The sequence below is a fragment of the Lepus europaeus genome, chromosome 22, assembly GCF_033115175.1.
Source record: "Lepus europaeus isolate LE1 chromosome 22, mLepTim1.pri, whole genome shotgun sequence".
Lineage (NCBI taxonomy): Eukaryota > Metazoa > Chordata > Mammalia > Lagomorpha > Leporidae > Lepus > Lepus europaeus.
The window spans coordinates 22,827,320-22,843,155 of record NC_084848.1 but is presented as its reverse complement, the minus strand read 5'-3'; the positions used below and the strand labels follow the sequence as shown (position 1 = coordinate 22,843,155).

The window sequence follows — 15,836 nt, the reverse complement described above, 5'->3', positions numbered from 1 at the left end:
GCTTTCTGAGACTGGATTGGAAGAGGAGCAGCTAAGACGTGAACTGGCACCCATATAGGATGTGAGCAACACAGGCAGAGGCTTAGCCCACTGCACCCCAGGGCTAGCTCTGCAAGTTTACTTCTATTCAGGCAGATGCATATTTATTAATTCCATATAGCAGGTGACTATATGCAAAATTGAAGCTCCAGAAGGGAGGACATTGGTTTCATCCATGGCCAGATTCCCAGGACCTACAACAGAGCCTAGAACATGTAATATGTACTCAAAGGCCGTGTGTTGACTAAATAAGCTAATGTACCAACAAAGGATCTATCCTAGTGATTTGGAAGCTAATACTGGAAAAGATGTGGTCTTTCAAGAAGAACATGTTTTCCTGCAAGTTGGCCAGGGGCGTGATGACCTGATGTGTGAGCCCTGAGACATTACATAGAATTCAATGTTACTCTAACAACTTATACCTATTAGTTGCAAAACTAGAGGGAATTAAGTTTAAGGGACAGTTTATTAACCTAGATGACTCTGGATTCTATCATGTATGAATGTCAAATGAGATTTCCCCATTTTTTTTTTTACTATCATCCACATCTACTGGAAGATATAGATCTTTATTTTCATGTCCTATGTGTATTGGCTGTGATATCTGGCACTGTCAGAGCTCTTCTAAATCCCCACTGCATAGCCAACTCTGCTTTAAAAGTGAAGTGGGGAAAGGAGGTAGGTATTTGGCACAGTGGATAAAACACTGCTTGAAACATCTGCTTCCCAGATCAGTGCATAGGTTTCAGTCCCTGCTCCACAGATTCCAGCTTTCTGCACATGTGCACCCTGGGAGACAGCAGTCATGACACAAGTGCTTGGATATCCCCCACCCCTGTGGGAGACTCAGATTGTGTTCTGGATTCCTGATTCAGCCTAGCCCAGCCCCAGAGGTCACAGGCACCTGGGGAGTGGACGTGCGGATAGATCTGTCTCTGTCTCTTGGTCCTCCAAATAAATAAAAATGAATTTTAAAAATTCAGTATTTTTTAAAAAGAAGTATTGGAAATAGTATCTATATCATACATATGAATAGTTAGCAATTTTATGAACCAGGTGATTCAATAAATCTTTAAGTACAAGGGGATTTTATAAGACTTATGAGAAAATGTAATTAAGATAGTAGTATGCATTTTTTCCATCAGTTTTTGAAATCCCCCCTTTACATACTATTGTGGTTGTCTGTTTTCCTCACTATAATGAAATACCCGGAGCAATTGACTTTAGAAAAAGAGAAGGTTCATTTTATTCATATGTTTTGAGATTCAAATTCTAGGATCAGTCAGACTAGAGAACCCATTGGTGAGGGTAGAGCGTGGCAGTGGTGGGTGTACTTGCTGGTGTCAGTGGTCACACCTCCAATAGTGCAGAGAGACTAGAATCCAACAGTTGCTTCTAATCAATGCCCCCAGTGACTTTTTTTTTTTTTTTTGACAGAGTGGATAGTGAGAGAGAGAAAGGTCTTCCTTTTTGCCGTTGGTTCACCCTCCAATGGCCGCTGCAGCCGGCACATCTCGCTGATTTGAAGCCAGGAGCCAGGTGCTTCTCCTGGGCTCCCATGCGGGAGCAGGGCCCAAGGACTTGGGCCATCCTCCACTACCTTCCTGGGCCATAGCAGAGAGCTGGCCTGGAAGAGGGGCAACCGGGATAGAATCTGGCGCCCCAACCGGGACTAGAACCTGGTGTGCCGGTGCCGCAAGGCAGAGGATTAGCCTGTTAAGCCACGGCGCCGGCCACCCCCAGTGACCTAAGAATGTCCCACCAGGTCCCACCTTTTAAGGATTCCATCACATTCCATTAGTGTCCCCATGGGACAAGCCTGTCCATAAAGACTGTGAGAGGGCACTCAACATCGAAACCATAGCAATTATGTAGAGGTCTGTTGAGCTGTATGTTTTAGAAAAATCATTCATTTTGTACAATATGATTTTGGAAGTAGGAACCCCCCGTGTATGGGAGGCGAATGGGAAGGAAGGCTTTAAATACTTCGAGGAACAGTAACAACAACAAAAACAGAAGTCAAGGCTTTTACATGCTGTCTTGGTTTCCTTAACTCTGAAATAAGATGTTTGAATGCGAGTGAATTTGAAGTTTCTTTATCACTAAATTTCTGTGCAATTCAGAGTAATCTGACAACTGCTATGTTGTTGCTTTTTCCTGATAAAACGATGAGAGACTGAGTATAGTTTGTCCACGACTGTTAGGAGCCAGCTCACCATAAAAGATGAATGTGAAAGATCTAATTCTGGAGTTCTTGGCTGTGCTCTCTACCATGATTGGAATCCATTACATAGGGAATCTGAGAACAAGCTAAAGCAGGATACCCCTCATTCATCTGCTTAATCAAAATAGACTTCATTCTGAAGAGGAAGTCAAAGCATTGTAATTGACCCTTTAAAATTGCATTCCACTTAATAATTTGCAGAGCTCCTTCAAACACATTTTCTTAAATGATTTTTGATTATTACTGAATACTTGCATAAGGGAAAAAAGAGGTTCGAGAATATGGTTTTCCCATGGTTGCTCATTTATGAGAGGTGGGCCTGGGAATGGAGCATGGGCTCTCCTGATATCTGGGCTCTTTGTCCTGAACAGTACTACCTCGAAAATAGAACTATCATTTCCATGAAAGTAATGGGCAATCTCTAGACCTCAAGAAAATTAAACTATACACATCCATATATATTAGTACAACATTCACTGAGAACCCATTAGTATCAGGCATTATTTGGGTATTTCCACATCGATGCTTCAGGTTTCCTCTTGGTGTTGGACATCTTTCCTTCACAACTCTGGATCTGTTCTCCACTCTTCACCCTGAAGGTGGTCCTAAGTGGACTATATGGATGGGCTCCGTATCCCTCTGTATTCCAACTGAGTTTGCTCAATGAGCAGTACCAATGGGAGATGAGAATGAGATTGGAGTACTAATTTCCTGGCTTTCGTCCTGTGAAAAGGTTGCCACTGGCTTGCACCTTGACCTAAGGTCACTACCTGTAAGAAGCATTTCTCTCGCTGCCTCTCTTTCTCTGGGCTCTGGTAGCTGATCCTACACTTGCTTCATCAGACCCAGGAGTGATAAGAGTATCTATTCTTAACAATCCAGAATAATACTTATTCCTGGAGGGTTCATTATCCCTGACTTGTACCTTGGGCAAATGTTGCCTTTATGAAGCCTTCATCAAATGGAACAACTCGAGTGAGTGGGCCGTGTATTTCCCATTTGTGTTCTGACAGATTCAATGTAACTAACACATGTTACAAATGGGAGTACTGAAGCTCAACAAACTTTCACAGCCAAATAACATGCAGATCCAGGATTTTACCCGGATCTTCTAACTCCAAGCTTTGTGAATGACAGCATGCAAAGCAGTGGTTCTGAGAGGAAGGCTGACCTATGTGTGCGATTATCTCTCTACAATAGAACTTTATTGAATTGACTCAGAGTGACAGCAGTTCTCAGAAACATACCACTGTCACAATGGTTCTATTGTAAAATTTGATAATGTGTATGTGTACAAAATAAAGCAATGGAAATTGTATCTGGAGCAAAATTGATTAAGATTATATCTGCTCTTTCACCATACAATTCAGTCTTCCCTGTACCACCAGAATTAGCCTGCAAAGCAAGTCTGATTACATTATTTCCTACCTAAAATCACCCTATATTTACTAATACTTAAACTTCCTAACTGATTATTAGGCATGTGATAATGGACTCCCATATATCCTTCTTTCTGGTTTTTTTTTTTTTAAGATTTATTTTATCTCTATAACTGTCCCAAGCTGCATGCTATAGTTGTGATTCACAAATGGGGCTGATTCACCATCCTCCTCACCCCACCCCCACAAAGGGCTTTGCTGGTATCTAGAGAAATTTTCAGTTGCTAGGGACATCTAGTGGGAGAAGGCCAGGTGTATGGCTAAACCTCTTAGAATGCACAAGTAGCCCCCATTACCAAGTGACCTGTTTAAAATGTCAGGTAGAGTCAGTATTAAGAAATCCTATTCTCATACCAACCTCCTGTCCCTTGAATTTACTGCATTTTAACTACTAGTCATGAAATTCTGTGCCAAGCACCACGCTTAATATATGATTCACTCCATGCCTTTGTCAAATTTGTGCTCATATATATGCTGTTCCCTCCCTGGTAAGCCTTTATGGTTCCCCTCGTTACGATTTCAGTCCTTCTCATCCTAGAAACACAGGCTACATGCTTCTCCCTAATAGCTCTAGGCACAAGCATAGACCCCTGAGCTGAATTCCTACAATGCTCTGTTCATCCTTCAAGTATAGCAGTTTATCTGTTTTTGTCTGTAATTCCAACTTGATATGTTCATCAAGAACAGCAAACATGCTATTTCTGCTTTAACCCGATTTTACCACAGTGTCTGGCACTTACTAGATTTAAATCATTGAATGAGTGAGCAAATGTTACTGCAAACAGTGGATAAGTTCCTGAAGAGCCATGTTGTTTAATTTTTATAAACTGTCCCTGCTTTAGCTGAGTAGGAAAAATTTCTATTTAGCAAAAAGCTGCCTGGATTATTTGGCCAAATGAACATTTTGTATAAAAGTGTGCATTTAGGGCGAGCATTTGGTGCAGCGGTTAGGATGCTGCTTGGGATGCCTGTATCTCATGTTGGATTGCCTGTGTTTGAGTCTCTCCTCCACCCCCGACTACAGCTTCAGGCTAAAGCATGTTCTAGAAGTGGCAGGTGATGACTCATGCACTTCTTTCCCTGCCATCCACATGGAAGACCCAGATTGTGTTCTTGGCTTCTAGTTTCAGCCTGACCAAAGCCCAGCTGTGGCAGACATTTGAGAAGTAAATCAACAGATAAGAGAAATCTCTGTCTGCTTTTTATTCAAATAAAATAAATGAAAACATTTAAAAATACACATTTTATGAAGTAGGGTTTCTAGATACAGTATTTCTTTTTCTCTTCTGACTTCAAAAATGTAGAAAATTACATATGTACTTTGTTTAAGGTGAGAAATTTCAATCAAAGTATTTGTCGTCTCTGCAGAATGCTCTAGTTTGGAACAATGAGAAAGCAGTTTGACTGCATGTCATGGCTGAGCTATGTTGAGAATATGGAAGGTTATTTCTGAACTTTGTCCACAAGAGGGAGGACATTACGCCCATATCCATTTTGTTGAATCCTTCAAACTTTTGGCTATTGTTGGGTCTGTTCAGAACTGGAGATTTATGTTGCTCCTGCTGTTGGAAAATACAGATTTAGAACCTGGCAGGAGTGACTGCATAGATTTGCACACTGTTTAAGATCAGCCTAGTTTGGGTGGAGAAGAAACAATCTGTGTCTTTTGAGAGCTTTAGGAGAATAAAGCACATTTAAAAAATGTGTGAGGCCAATAGCTGCCTGAGTGAGCAGGGAGGCGTCTTGCAGCTACAAGAGGAGGAGTGGTTATTTTTGGCAATGCCTTGCTTACAAGGTTGAGCACAAGAATAACTTCTCTCTATAGGAGATGGCTTCGGGCTGGTGGGCGTACTCTAATGGGAAAGGAAGACTTCTTGGTATGATATGGGCACAGTAAGAACAGAAAGATCCACTTCATGGAGGCCTGGAACTAATTGTTCCTAACTCTGTACCAATGGCAATGAGCCTCCTCTGCATCTGTTAGTGACATCACATCGATGTGTAATCTAGTACTTTGTTGTACCTCTTTCCTACAACTGGCTGACAATGTGGCTCTCTCCCTTAAGACTTCAGGAGATGTATAAAGATATCACTTCCTAGAAGGTGTGGGCAAGAAGAACATTATACCATTCACATTCTATAGCTCCTTTCCCCTAGGGTCATCACTTTTTTTCTTGATTACCATGTCACATCTAAAGCATCATATACTTAGAGCTAGACTAAAGAAGGTAAAATTTTTTAAGTTGTTTTTTTTTCTTACTTATTTGACAGGTAGAGTTACAGACAGTGAGAGAGAAACAGAGAGAAAGGTCTTCCTTCCATTGGTTCACCCCCCAAATGGCTGCCATGGCTGGCGTGCTGCACCAATCCAAAGCCAGGAGCCAGGTGGTCTCCCACGCAGGTGCAGGTGCCCAATCACCTGGGCCATCCTCCACTGCCCTCCCAGGCCACAGCAAAGAGCTGGACTGGAAGAGGAGCAGCCGGGAGTAGAACCCGGAGCCCATATGGGATGCTGGCGCCACAGGTGGAGGATTAACCAAGTGAGCCACGGCGCCGGCCCCAAATTTTAAGTTTTGACCTTGCCTGTTTATTTGGTGTCCAAATGTGGTAACTTGATTAAGGAAAGGAGTAGGAAGGGGGTTGGGGAGGGGGGCAAGTTGTCTGCCAGAAACTCCCGCTTTTGAGTTAAATCCAAAAGAGTGTACCAGCAAAATGACCAATGGCTGCAAACAAAAAGAAAGGTTTGTAACTCAGTGTCATAAATCTTAAAAAGTAGGAACCAGACAGATGTTAATGAAACCAAGCCAAGAGGAACAGTCAGACATGATGAGGCTGCTAACTCTGCCTATGTTCCTTTGGTAGTCCTGTCTAGTAGATAAAAATTCTGAGAATTTTCCCTAGTATTTATGTATGAAAAGAGACTATCTGGGTGGTAATTCTCATCTATTCCCTCCTTTGACTGCAGAGTAGTGGAAATGGCTGTGGGAGAGTAATCTGTGTCATAGAAACAGACAGTGGGGCTAACAGTCAAAGGAGAAGTCACCAGTACTATGTGGACTGGAAGTTCCAGTGTATCTCCTCCTTTGCTCTGGTCTGCTCTCTTTAATCAGGTGGGGTGATTTCTGGTACATGGCATTTTTTCTCTTTATTTCCTCCCATAATCCACCATCTCTCAAGCTACATAATAATTACAAAGAATTAATTATTCTAACTAAACCATTAAATGCAGAATATGCTGAAAGTTAAGTCACTGAAACTAGGTCTGAATAATTAGAAACTCTGGACACTCAGTAGGCATGAGCAGGATAAAAGGCAATACCATGGCAATGCAAACACAAAGGCAAAAGTAAAATAAAAATAAAGGAAAAGTATTTTTAAAAAGGCAAAGGTTTTTATCTAAATAAAAAGCAGAAATTTTCCTTAGGTTGTATTCTATAGTACATGTGTATTACAGAATGACTTGAGAAAATTGAATTAATGCTGCAAGAATGCCAAGAAAGAAAGAAAAAGTATCTGAGGGAAGAGAAAAGACAGATTATAGACTGAAGGAAAAAAATCACTGAATAGTAACAACAAGGGTCAGGGAAGATAGGTCAAAGAAGTGAAATATTGCCAGACTGGGGCCAGCGCTGTGGTGCACTAGGGTAATCCTCCACCTGTAGCGCCAGCATCCCATGTGGGCACCTGTTCTAGTCCCAGTTGCTCCTCTTCCAGTCCAGCTCTCTGCTGTGGCCTGGGAAGGCAGTGGAGGGTGGCCCAAGTGCTTGGGCCCCTGCATCTGCTTGGGAGACCGGGAGAAGCACCTGGCTCCTGGCTTCAAATCTGTGCAGCTCCGGTCGATGTGGCCATTTAGGGGGTGAACCAATGGAAGGAAGACCTTTCTCTCTGTTTCTTTCTCACTGTCTGTAACTCTACCTGTCAAATAAATAAAATCTTTAAAAAAATTGCCAGACAGAAAAGGCTCAAGATTGTCATTGTGAATATTCATGAAAAATCAGATTAAATGCACCATAGAGAAACCAAGAGATACGGAGGACAGATGGGATAATTTAACCCCTAAAATAGAAAATCCAGATGCTTTAACAAAGAAATTGTCCAAAAATACCAAACGAGAGATTGTTTTTTTTTACTATAAATGAGTCTGAAGTTCCAGATAGGATACATGACTCCTATAAAATTTTATGTAGTGTGCTCAGCTCTGAGATACCTATCAATTATATCATCAGACTTCAACAATTAGCATAACATTTTTCAGGTATATAAACAAAAACTTACATCATTTTATACTTAGGGGATAGATTGCTGGAGTTAAATAATTTCAAGTACAATAATGCAAGATCTGCAACACTGTGCAAGAAATATAGTAATAGTGAGAGTTGTGTGCAGTGATGTCATCCGAATGCAAAAGAGCACAAGCGAATGTTCACAAACATGAACAAATGTAGGCAATATAACACGAGTGAGCTCCCTTTTAAAAAGGTGTTCTAGTGAAATCCAAACGTTTGAAAGCTGAAACAGAATCACTTAGAAATGGAGAAATGGTAGTGAGTTAGTAGGAATGCAACAACATTCAAATAGCAAATTACAGGGTGACTCTGCAAATGAGTATAGAACAAAGTACACCTGCCTGTGTGAACTCCATTCAAACACCCTCAATCTAGAGAACTCTCTAGAAGAGCTCAGGACCTAGAAGCTGGTAGGGCCGTTGTGGCATAGCAGGTAAAATAGGAGCCTGTGATGCCGGCGTCCTGTATGTTGCCATAGGAGACCTGGATGAAGCTTCTTGGCTCCTGGCTTTGGCCCATCCCAGGCCCAGCTGTTGTGAACATTTGGTCTATGCTTCTCTGTCTGATACTCTTTCAAATAAATAAATTCATCTTTACAAAAAAAGTTACAGAGCATCATCAGGAAAGGAAAAAGGCACATGAGACAAAGTCTGGAAGAAAACAGGCACCAGGAGCTTGCGAGAGTCTTTCCCCAGATGAGCCACACAGCATGTGCCTAATCTCCCCAGCAGCAGTATGTGACAACAGGTGCCAAATGCTGACAACCAGAGAAGCAACCTGAAACTCCAGAGCTTTGATTGGTGGTCAGAAATCTAGACAAATGAGTAAAGTGGCAGACCAACCAGAAATATAATAGAACTGGGGGAAGAGAAAGCCATGAAAGGCCCTCTGGGGATCACACTTCTCCTTGATTATCAGGAAACTGTGTGTTTGCTAAGCTGCAGACACAGCTGATAGAATAGGCCTCTGAGCAGACTTGGAAACAGTTTCAAGGCACTCACAGATCCACCAGCCAATAGGAGAGTCTATCTGACTCAATAGTATTTAGCATGACTTCCCAACCTTTGTTCAAAAAAGTATTTTTTTTTTCACATTTAAACTTTTATTTAATGAATAAAAATTTCCAAAGTACAGCTTATGGGTTACAATGGCTTCCCCCCTCCCATAACTTCCCTCCCACCCGCAACCCTCCCCTTTCCCACTCCCTCTCCCCTTCCATTCACATCAAGATTCATTTTCAATTCTATTTATATACAGAAGATCAGTTTAGTATATATTAGGTAAATATTTCAACAGTTTGCCCCATATAGCAACACAAAGTGAAAAAACTACCATTGGAGTACTAGTTATAGCATTAAATAACAGTGTACAGCACATTAAAGACCGTGATCCTACATAATATTTTTTTAATTAATTAATTTTCTACGCCATTTCCAATTTAACACCAGGTTGTTTTTTTTTTCATTTCCAATTATCTTTATATACAGAAGATCAATTCAGTATATAATTAGTAAAGATCACATCAGTTTGTACCCACACAGAAACACAAAGTATAAAAATACTGTTTCAGTACTAGTTATAGCATCACTTCACATTAGACAACACATTAAGGACAGATCCCATATGGGGTGTAAGTACACAGTGACTCCTCAATAAAGTATTTTAACAATAAATTACCAGGCACAACCTGCCTAAGCATGAGGCAAAATCATACACTCCCTGAAAGAAGTCTCCAAGTTAGAAATAGCCAACAGATAAAGGGTGAAAATAGAAATGACTAAGAAGGTTTAAGGACAATATTTAGCAATAAGTAGTCTGCACTGATCCAGTAGCAGTTTTTAGGAAGCTGGGCCAGAATAAAAAAAATGGACAAATATTTGGGACATCAGTGGCTTCATACTACTAGGAAAGCATAGATCACAGAATTAGTATAGTCAATTCATTAAATAACTTATGAACAAACAAGAGAAAGGCTTGTGATGATGGGGTCAGTATCTAAACTTACTATAAAATATTGTCTAAAAGGTCCTATTTTCCAAAAAAAAGGATAAGATATACAAATTAATGGGAAAGTGTAACCCATACAAGGAATACAAGCAGGTAATGCAAATTGGACTTTTAAAGCAGCTCTTATAAATATGTTCAAAGAACTAAGGGAAACTGTTTAAAGAATTAAAGGAAAATGAAATAAAGGTTCATCAAGAGTATTGATAAAGATATTAGAAACTATACACACACATAGGTATATATAAATATACACATATATAAAATATAGATAAGTAACTCCAAATGGAGATTTTAGAGTTGAAAAGTATAATAATATAAATGAAAAATTTACTATAGGTAATTGGCAGTAGATGCAAATTAGCAGAGCATCTGCAAAGTTGACAGAAGATCAATAGAAATTAGGCGATCTCAGTAGAAGGAAAAATTAATAAGGATAAGTAGAACCTCAGGGAAATGTCAGGAGACAATAAGGGTTCCAACACATGTATAATGGGAGAACCTAAAGAGAAAAAGTATAGGCCTCTATAATTGTGACTGAAAAGTTCTCAAATGTGTGGGAAAACACTAATGTACACATCCAAGAAGTTCATTGAACTCTAAGTAGGATAATTTCAGGGAGTTCTACATCTAGACCCATTATAATAGAAATGTTGGTAGCCAAAAATAAAGAAAATCCTGAAAGTACCAGAAAGGAAAATGATTGATCCACAAGACCACAACACGTGAATAGCTGAAAACTCCCCAGAAACAATGGAGGCCAAAGGTAGCAGAATGATATCAAAGTAATGATGCTAAAGGAAAAATAACTGTCATCTAAGACTCCTACATCCAGAAGAGCTATCTTTTAAAAATGGAGCAATACAAAGACATTCCCAGATAAACAAAAACAGACAATTCATTCCTACTTTACCTACCTTACAAGAATTTATAAAAAGAAATCCTCAGGCTAAATGGGGGTGAAAGTAGAGAGTAATTTGAATTTATGTGAAGAAAGGGTTCCAATAAAGGTAATTATATAGGTAATGATAAAAAAACTATATAAGTACACATTTATTTTTCTTTTCTGTTTTAAAAAAGCAATTGCATAAAACAATATCTATAAAATTATATTGTTGTGCCTATAGCACATAGAATTGTAATATATTTGACAATAAAATACAAATAAACGAAGTTACATTGGGAAAGGAAAATGACACCAGATGGCATCTTGAATCCACGGGAAGAAATGAACACAGTCAGAGATGTGAAATAATAAGCTTAATATTTAAAAAAAAAACCTCTATAAATAATTCTGAGCTCTCTTCTCTTAGATTCTTAAAAAGACAGAAGTTTTTATAAGATAATCATGATAACAATGCATTTTTGGGTCTGTAATACATACAAATATAATATGAATGATGCCACCAACAAAGGAGGAAGGGAAGAGAGCTAATTAAGGATAAGATTTTTATATCTAACTGGAACTAAGCGTGAAGATGAAGTAGATTCTGGAAAATTAAGGTGTATATTGTGAGCTGTATAGCAAGTAGGAAGGAAATAACTAAAAAGTAATTAAAATCATGCTCTTAAGTTTGAATATATGAAATACATGAAATTTGTTATACAAATAAAGATAAATAAAAACAAAAATCATTAAATGAATTAAAATTGTGTGCTTGTATGCTAGAAAACATTCATTTAAAAATAAAGGAGAGGAATTTTTTGTTTTGTTTTTACCCAGAAACCTTTTATTTAAGATATAGACTTCATACTTTTCATAAATACCACATTAAGAACATAGCGATTGTTCTCATCCTTCCTGCCCTCCCACTTGCACTCCCGCCCTTCTTCCCCCTCTCTCTCCTATTCCCATTCTTACTTTTACCAAGACCTATTTTCAATTAACTTTATACACATAAGATTAACTCTATACAAATGAGATTTTTTAGAGGAGGAAGGGAGGAACAAATTTGGGGGACTGTGGAAGCACCATTATTTGGGCATCACACTGTATGGTCTCCCTGTACTTTATAATCGGATAGATTGTAGATTGCCTGACTTTTATTTAAGAGCTACATTGTCCCCTGAAACTAGAATTCTATTCATGGCACTTCTTGTGTTTGAAGTCTTTTTATGTGAATTAATAGAAATCCATGGAACAAATTTTATTTTAGCTGATTCCTATATTAAATGTTCTGCTTCATCACCCTCCCTTTAAAAATATTAGGTTAATAATAGATCACACTCAGGAAAATGCACACAGAGGTTCATGTTGAGATAACATTTTATTTTTTATCATTAGATGTGTGAGTACAAACTCACCTGATATTTATTCGGTGATATCACCAATATTGACATAAAGATACACTCATTGGTTGTGCTGGCACTACATGTACCCAGAAGAACAAAAGCGGCCATTAATTTTGGAATATTCTTCAGCTGAGTGCATCAAAATCACCATTTCATGGCTCACTTAATATCCTACTATCTCTTAGACAGGAGTGTGCATATGTATGGTCATATATATAGAAAGTTGCGTAGTAATGATTAATCATGTTCCTGATTACACAAACAGAGCATTGTGAATATTCACATAGATTGTCCTATTTAGAAATATGTGATACTTAAGTTTATGAAATTTTGTATATAAATGAGTTTAAATACTAGTAATAAGAGTTTGTGTACATAGACACATACACATGAGTACCACATGGCACAATGATACATAATAGATAGGCTTTGGTGCTTAAAATCATGGTTGTGCTCCTGCCATGGCCATCTGGCAGCTTAGCACAATGGTTACATGTACAACCTCAAGAAACAGAGCACCTCTATTGAACATGTAGCTCGGCCATTTATTAGCCATGTGACCTAGCATCTATAAAATATAATAAAATCGTCTTCCTCATGTTTTGCTTGAGAATTGAATGACTTCTCAGAGCATGTAAAGTACTAGAAAGTGCCAGGCAGATAATAACTGCTCAATAAATTCTGGTTTATCATTATTGATTGTGTTTTGATTCTGCTCTTCTAGGAGATAAAACAGTTTCTTTCACACACTGACTTTATTTGTATGTCTTTTTCTGTGTCGTTTGACCATTTTTCTGTTTTGATAGTTTTAAATATTAGATCTGTTTTTAAAACAGGAAACTTGTCTGTTTTATTTTGATATTCATTTCTGTGCATGTTGACAACAGCAAATATTTAACCAAGACCAACTTAACACCAGATACTGAGCCCAGCGACAGGCTAGCTTCATAGAAAACTGAATTTCTTTAACTTCTCCTCCTGCTTTTTCTAAAAATATTTGGCAAATCATTGCTTTAACAAATTTGCATGTAGAACATCACAGTATAGTGAAATACTGGGTCAAAATCCAAGCTGTCTGATTTTGGATAATGAAAACCCCCTCCGTGAGACTTGATTTTTCTTGTTTGAAAGTAGGAATAGTTACACAGATAAAATATTGGAAAGGGGGTTCCTAACCAAAGTGCTGGGACTGGACCTGTTAGTAAGTAAAAGTGAGTTTTCTTAGTGTTATTTGAATAAAAATAAAATGAGTTACTCAAGGTTACTATTATTCTGAGTCTGGCTCTATCAACCTTCTTTAAACAGGCCTAGCAGAAGCTCACAATGCCTGGTCACAAGGGATGCTCTGGGTGCTAGGTGGTGCTGCAGCCTGTTCCTCCTTCTAGAAGCTCTGGCAAATATCTATTTGTCTGCTGTGGTATTGTCCATTGTTGCTCTTCTATTGTTCATAAAGTTCTTACACAGATTCTAAGTTTTATATACTCTTGTTTAAAAAAAAAATCTGTGGTATACAGAATTAGAGCTTCTGCTATTTTGTTGCGGGGCATTTTCACTTTTGCAGAATTCCTTCACATACTCTTTTTTTTTTTTTTTTTGAAATCTTGGTAGCCTTGACAGGTCTGTGAGCATGATAGGGTTGGATCAGCGCATCACATGCCTATCGTAAACAGGGAAACAGAGGCTTAGAACTTCCACGGTCTTCCCAGGTCACACAGTGAAGATGTGGCAACAGGGGTGGACATTTGGCCTAGTGTTAAGCACCAGTTAGGGCATCTTTATTCCACTTTGAACGGCCTGGATTTGAGCTCATCTTTCCCTCCTAACTTCAGCTTCCTGTTCATGCAATTTCTGGGAGATAAAAGATAATGGATCAAATAATTAGGTCCCTGACACCCATGTGGGAGGCTGAAATTGAGTGTTCAACTCTTAGCTTTGACCTCGCTCAGTTGTAGCCATGGTGGGAATTTGGGGAGTGAACCAGTGCATGAATTCTCTCTCTCTCTCCCTCTATCTCCCTCTCCATCTCTAACACGAAACAACAGAAGAGAAACTGTGTCAACAATAAGGATCCATGAACAGAATTCGCCTGGCTGCCCATTTGATGACCTCCCTCTTCACAGCCTGGAAGCAGAGAAGCAGAGCACGGGTTGGAAGCTAGAGCTTCCTTCTTCCTAACAATGTTCTCCATTCTTCCTTGGCAGAGGCGTCCATCCTGAGCTACGACGGCAGCATGTACATGAAGATCATCATGCCCATGGTCATGCACACGGAGGCAGAGGATGTGTCCTTCCGTTTCATGTCCCAGCGAGCTTACGGGCTGCTGGTGGCTACCACGTCCAGGGACTCTGCCGACACGCTGCGCCTGGAGCTGGATGGGGGGCGTGTCAAGCTCATGGTTAACCTAGGTATCGTATGAAGTACCCTCTGCCACTCTGTTTGGGCTTGTCTTCCCTTTCTTTTCTGATTTCCATTGGTTTGATTGAATTCTTTGTTTCTTGAAAGTTAGCTGCTCACTTCTTGTTTAACAGACCAAGGATAAAACCTAACAGCAACAAATACTTCCTCTTTGTTTCTGCATGAGGTTTTGATGTCAATTTCTGGTTTCTGACAGTGGTGGTTTCTTTAGTAGTTGATTTGTTTTCTAAGTTTCCTTTCTTGGTTTTTTGGAATCGTTTAGCTTTGTGTAAAACACGCTACTTTGGTCCATCTTTTGATCAATCATATTCTCATCAAGTCCAGTTCCTTAGTCACCACTCAAAACAGTCATTGCTGAGGGCAGGGACAGGGCAGGAAATGGAAGCAAAACGGGAGCAGGATGAGAGTGGCTTGTTCCTAGCTCCATGGTGCCTATTCACATGGGGGTTCCTGGTGCTCTGATATCTGCAATGTCTCCTTACCGTTTGTTCTAGTGGGGGACAAATCAGATTGCTTCTGTTGTCCCAGTAGAAAAACAATTCTCTAACTTCTCTAACTGGCAGGTGCAAGGGAAATATAGTTCCCTCTTTGTATTCCCATTGTCCTTTCTACAAAGACCATACCTCAGACTGTTGCTCACCAATTACTCTGTCGTCTTCCTCAATAAATACCATTCTACCTTGGACTTGAAAAATTATAAAATTTTCAAATTTCCAGTGTTATTGGAATAGCATATGCCTTTTCATTGTAATTACCTGTAGCAGATACTTTGGAAATTCTGTTTTGAACCTCCTATTCTCTCCTGCTATGGACCTTCTTTATGGAATTATAATTGATTGTCTATGGAAAACAGGAGCCTCTTGGTTTAGGGAAGAAAAAAAAAAATTCTGCTATCTCTGCTGTTTGTACTCAGCAGAAAGTCAATGTCCCGTGTTGACAGGATTAGTGATTTAGCTGAGTCCAAACTTTATCCTCTGATGGATTCATTTGGGCATGTAGAAAACGTTTGGATGCAAAGCTCCTTTGTAAAGATTTTAGTGGAAAGGCTTCTCAGAGGCCTGGAGAAGACACCGTGGACGAATGTACCAGATGCAAAACCACATGAGAAGGAGGGGTTGGAGTCCATACCAGTCTTAC

General features: G+C 39.4%; 1 protein-coding gene across 5 annotated transcripts in view; it reads left to right on the top strand.

The window, feature by feature from the left end:
- NRXN3 (neurexin 3) overlaps positions 1-15,836 on the top strand; it is a 1,693,693-nt gene that overhangs the window by 602,189 nt on the left and 1,075,668 nt on the right. For all 5 annotated transcript variants that reach the window (XM_062181845.1, XM_062181844.1, XM_062181847.1 and 2 more), the window contains one exon: positions 14,486-14,689. In XM_062181845.1, coding sequence (XP_062037829.1) covers positions 14,486-14,689 — 204 coding nt within the window. The remainder of the gene's footprint in view (positions 1-14,485; positions 14,690-15,836) is intronic.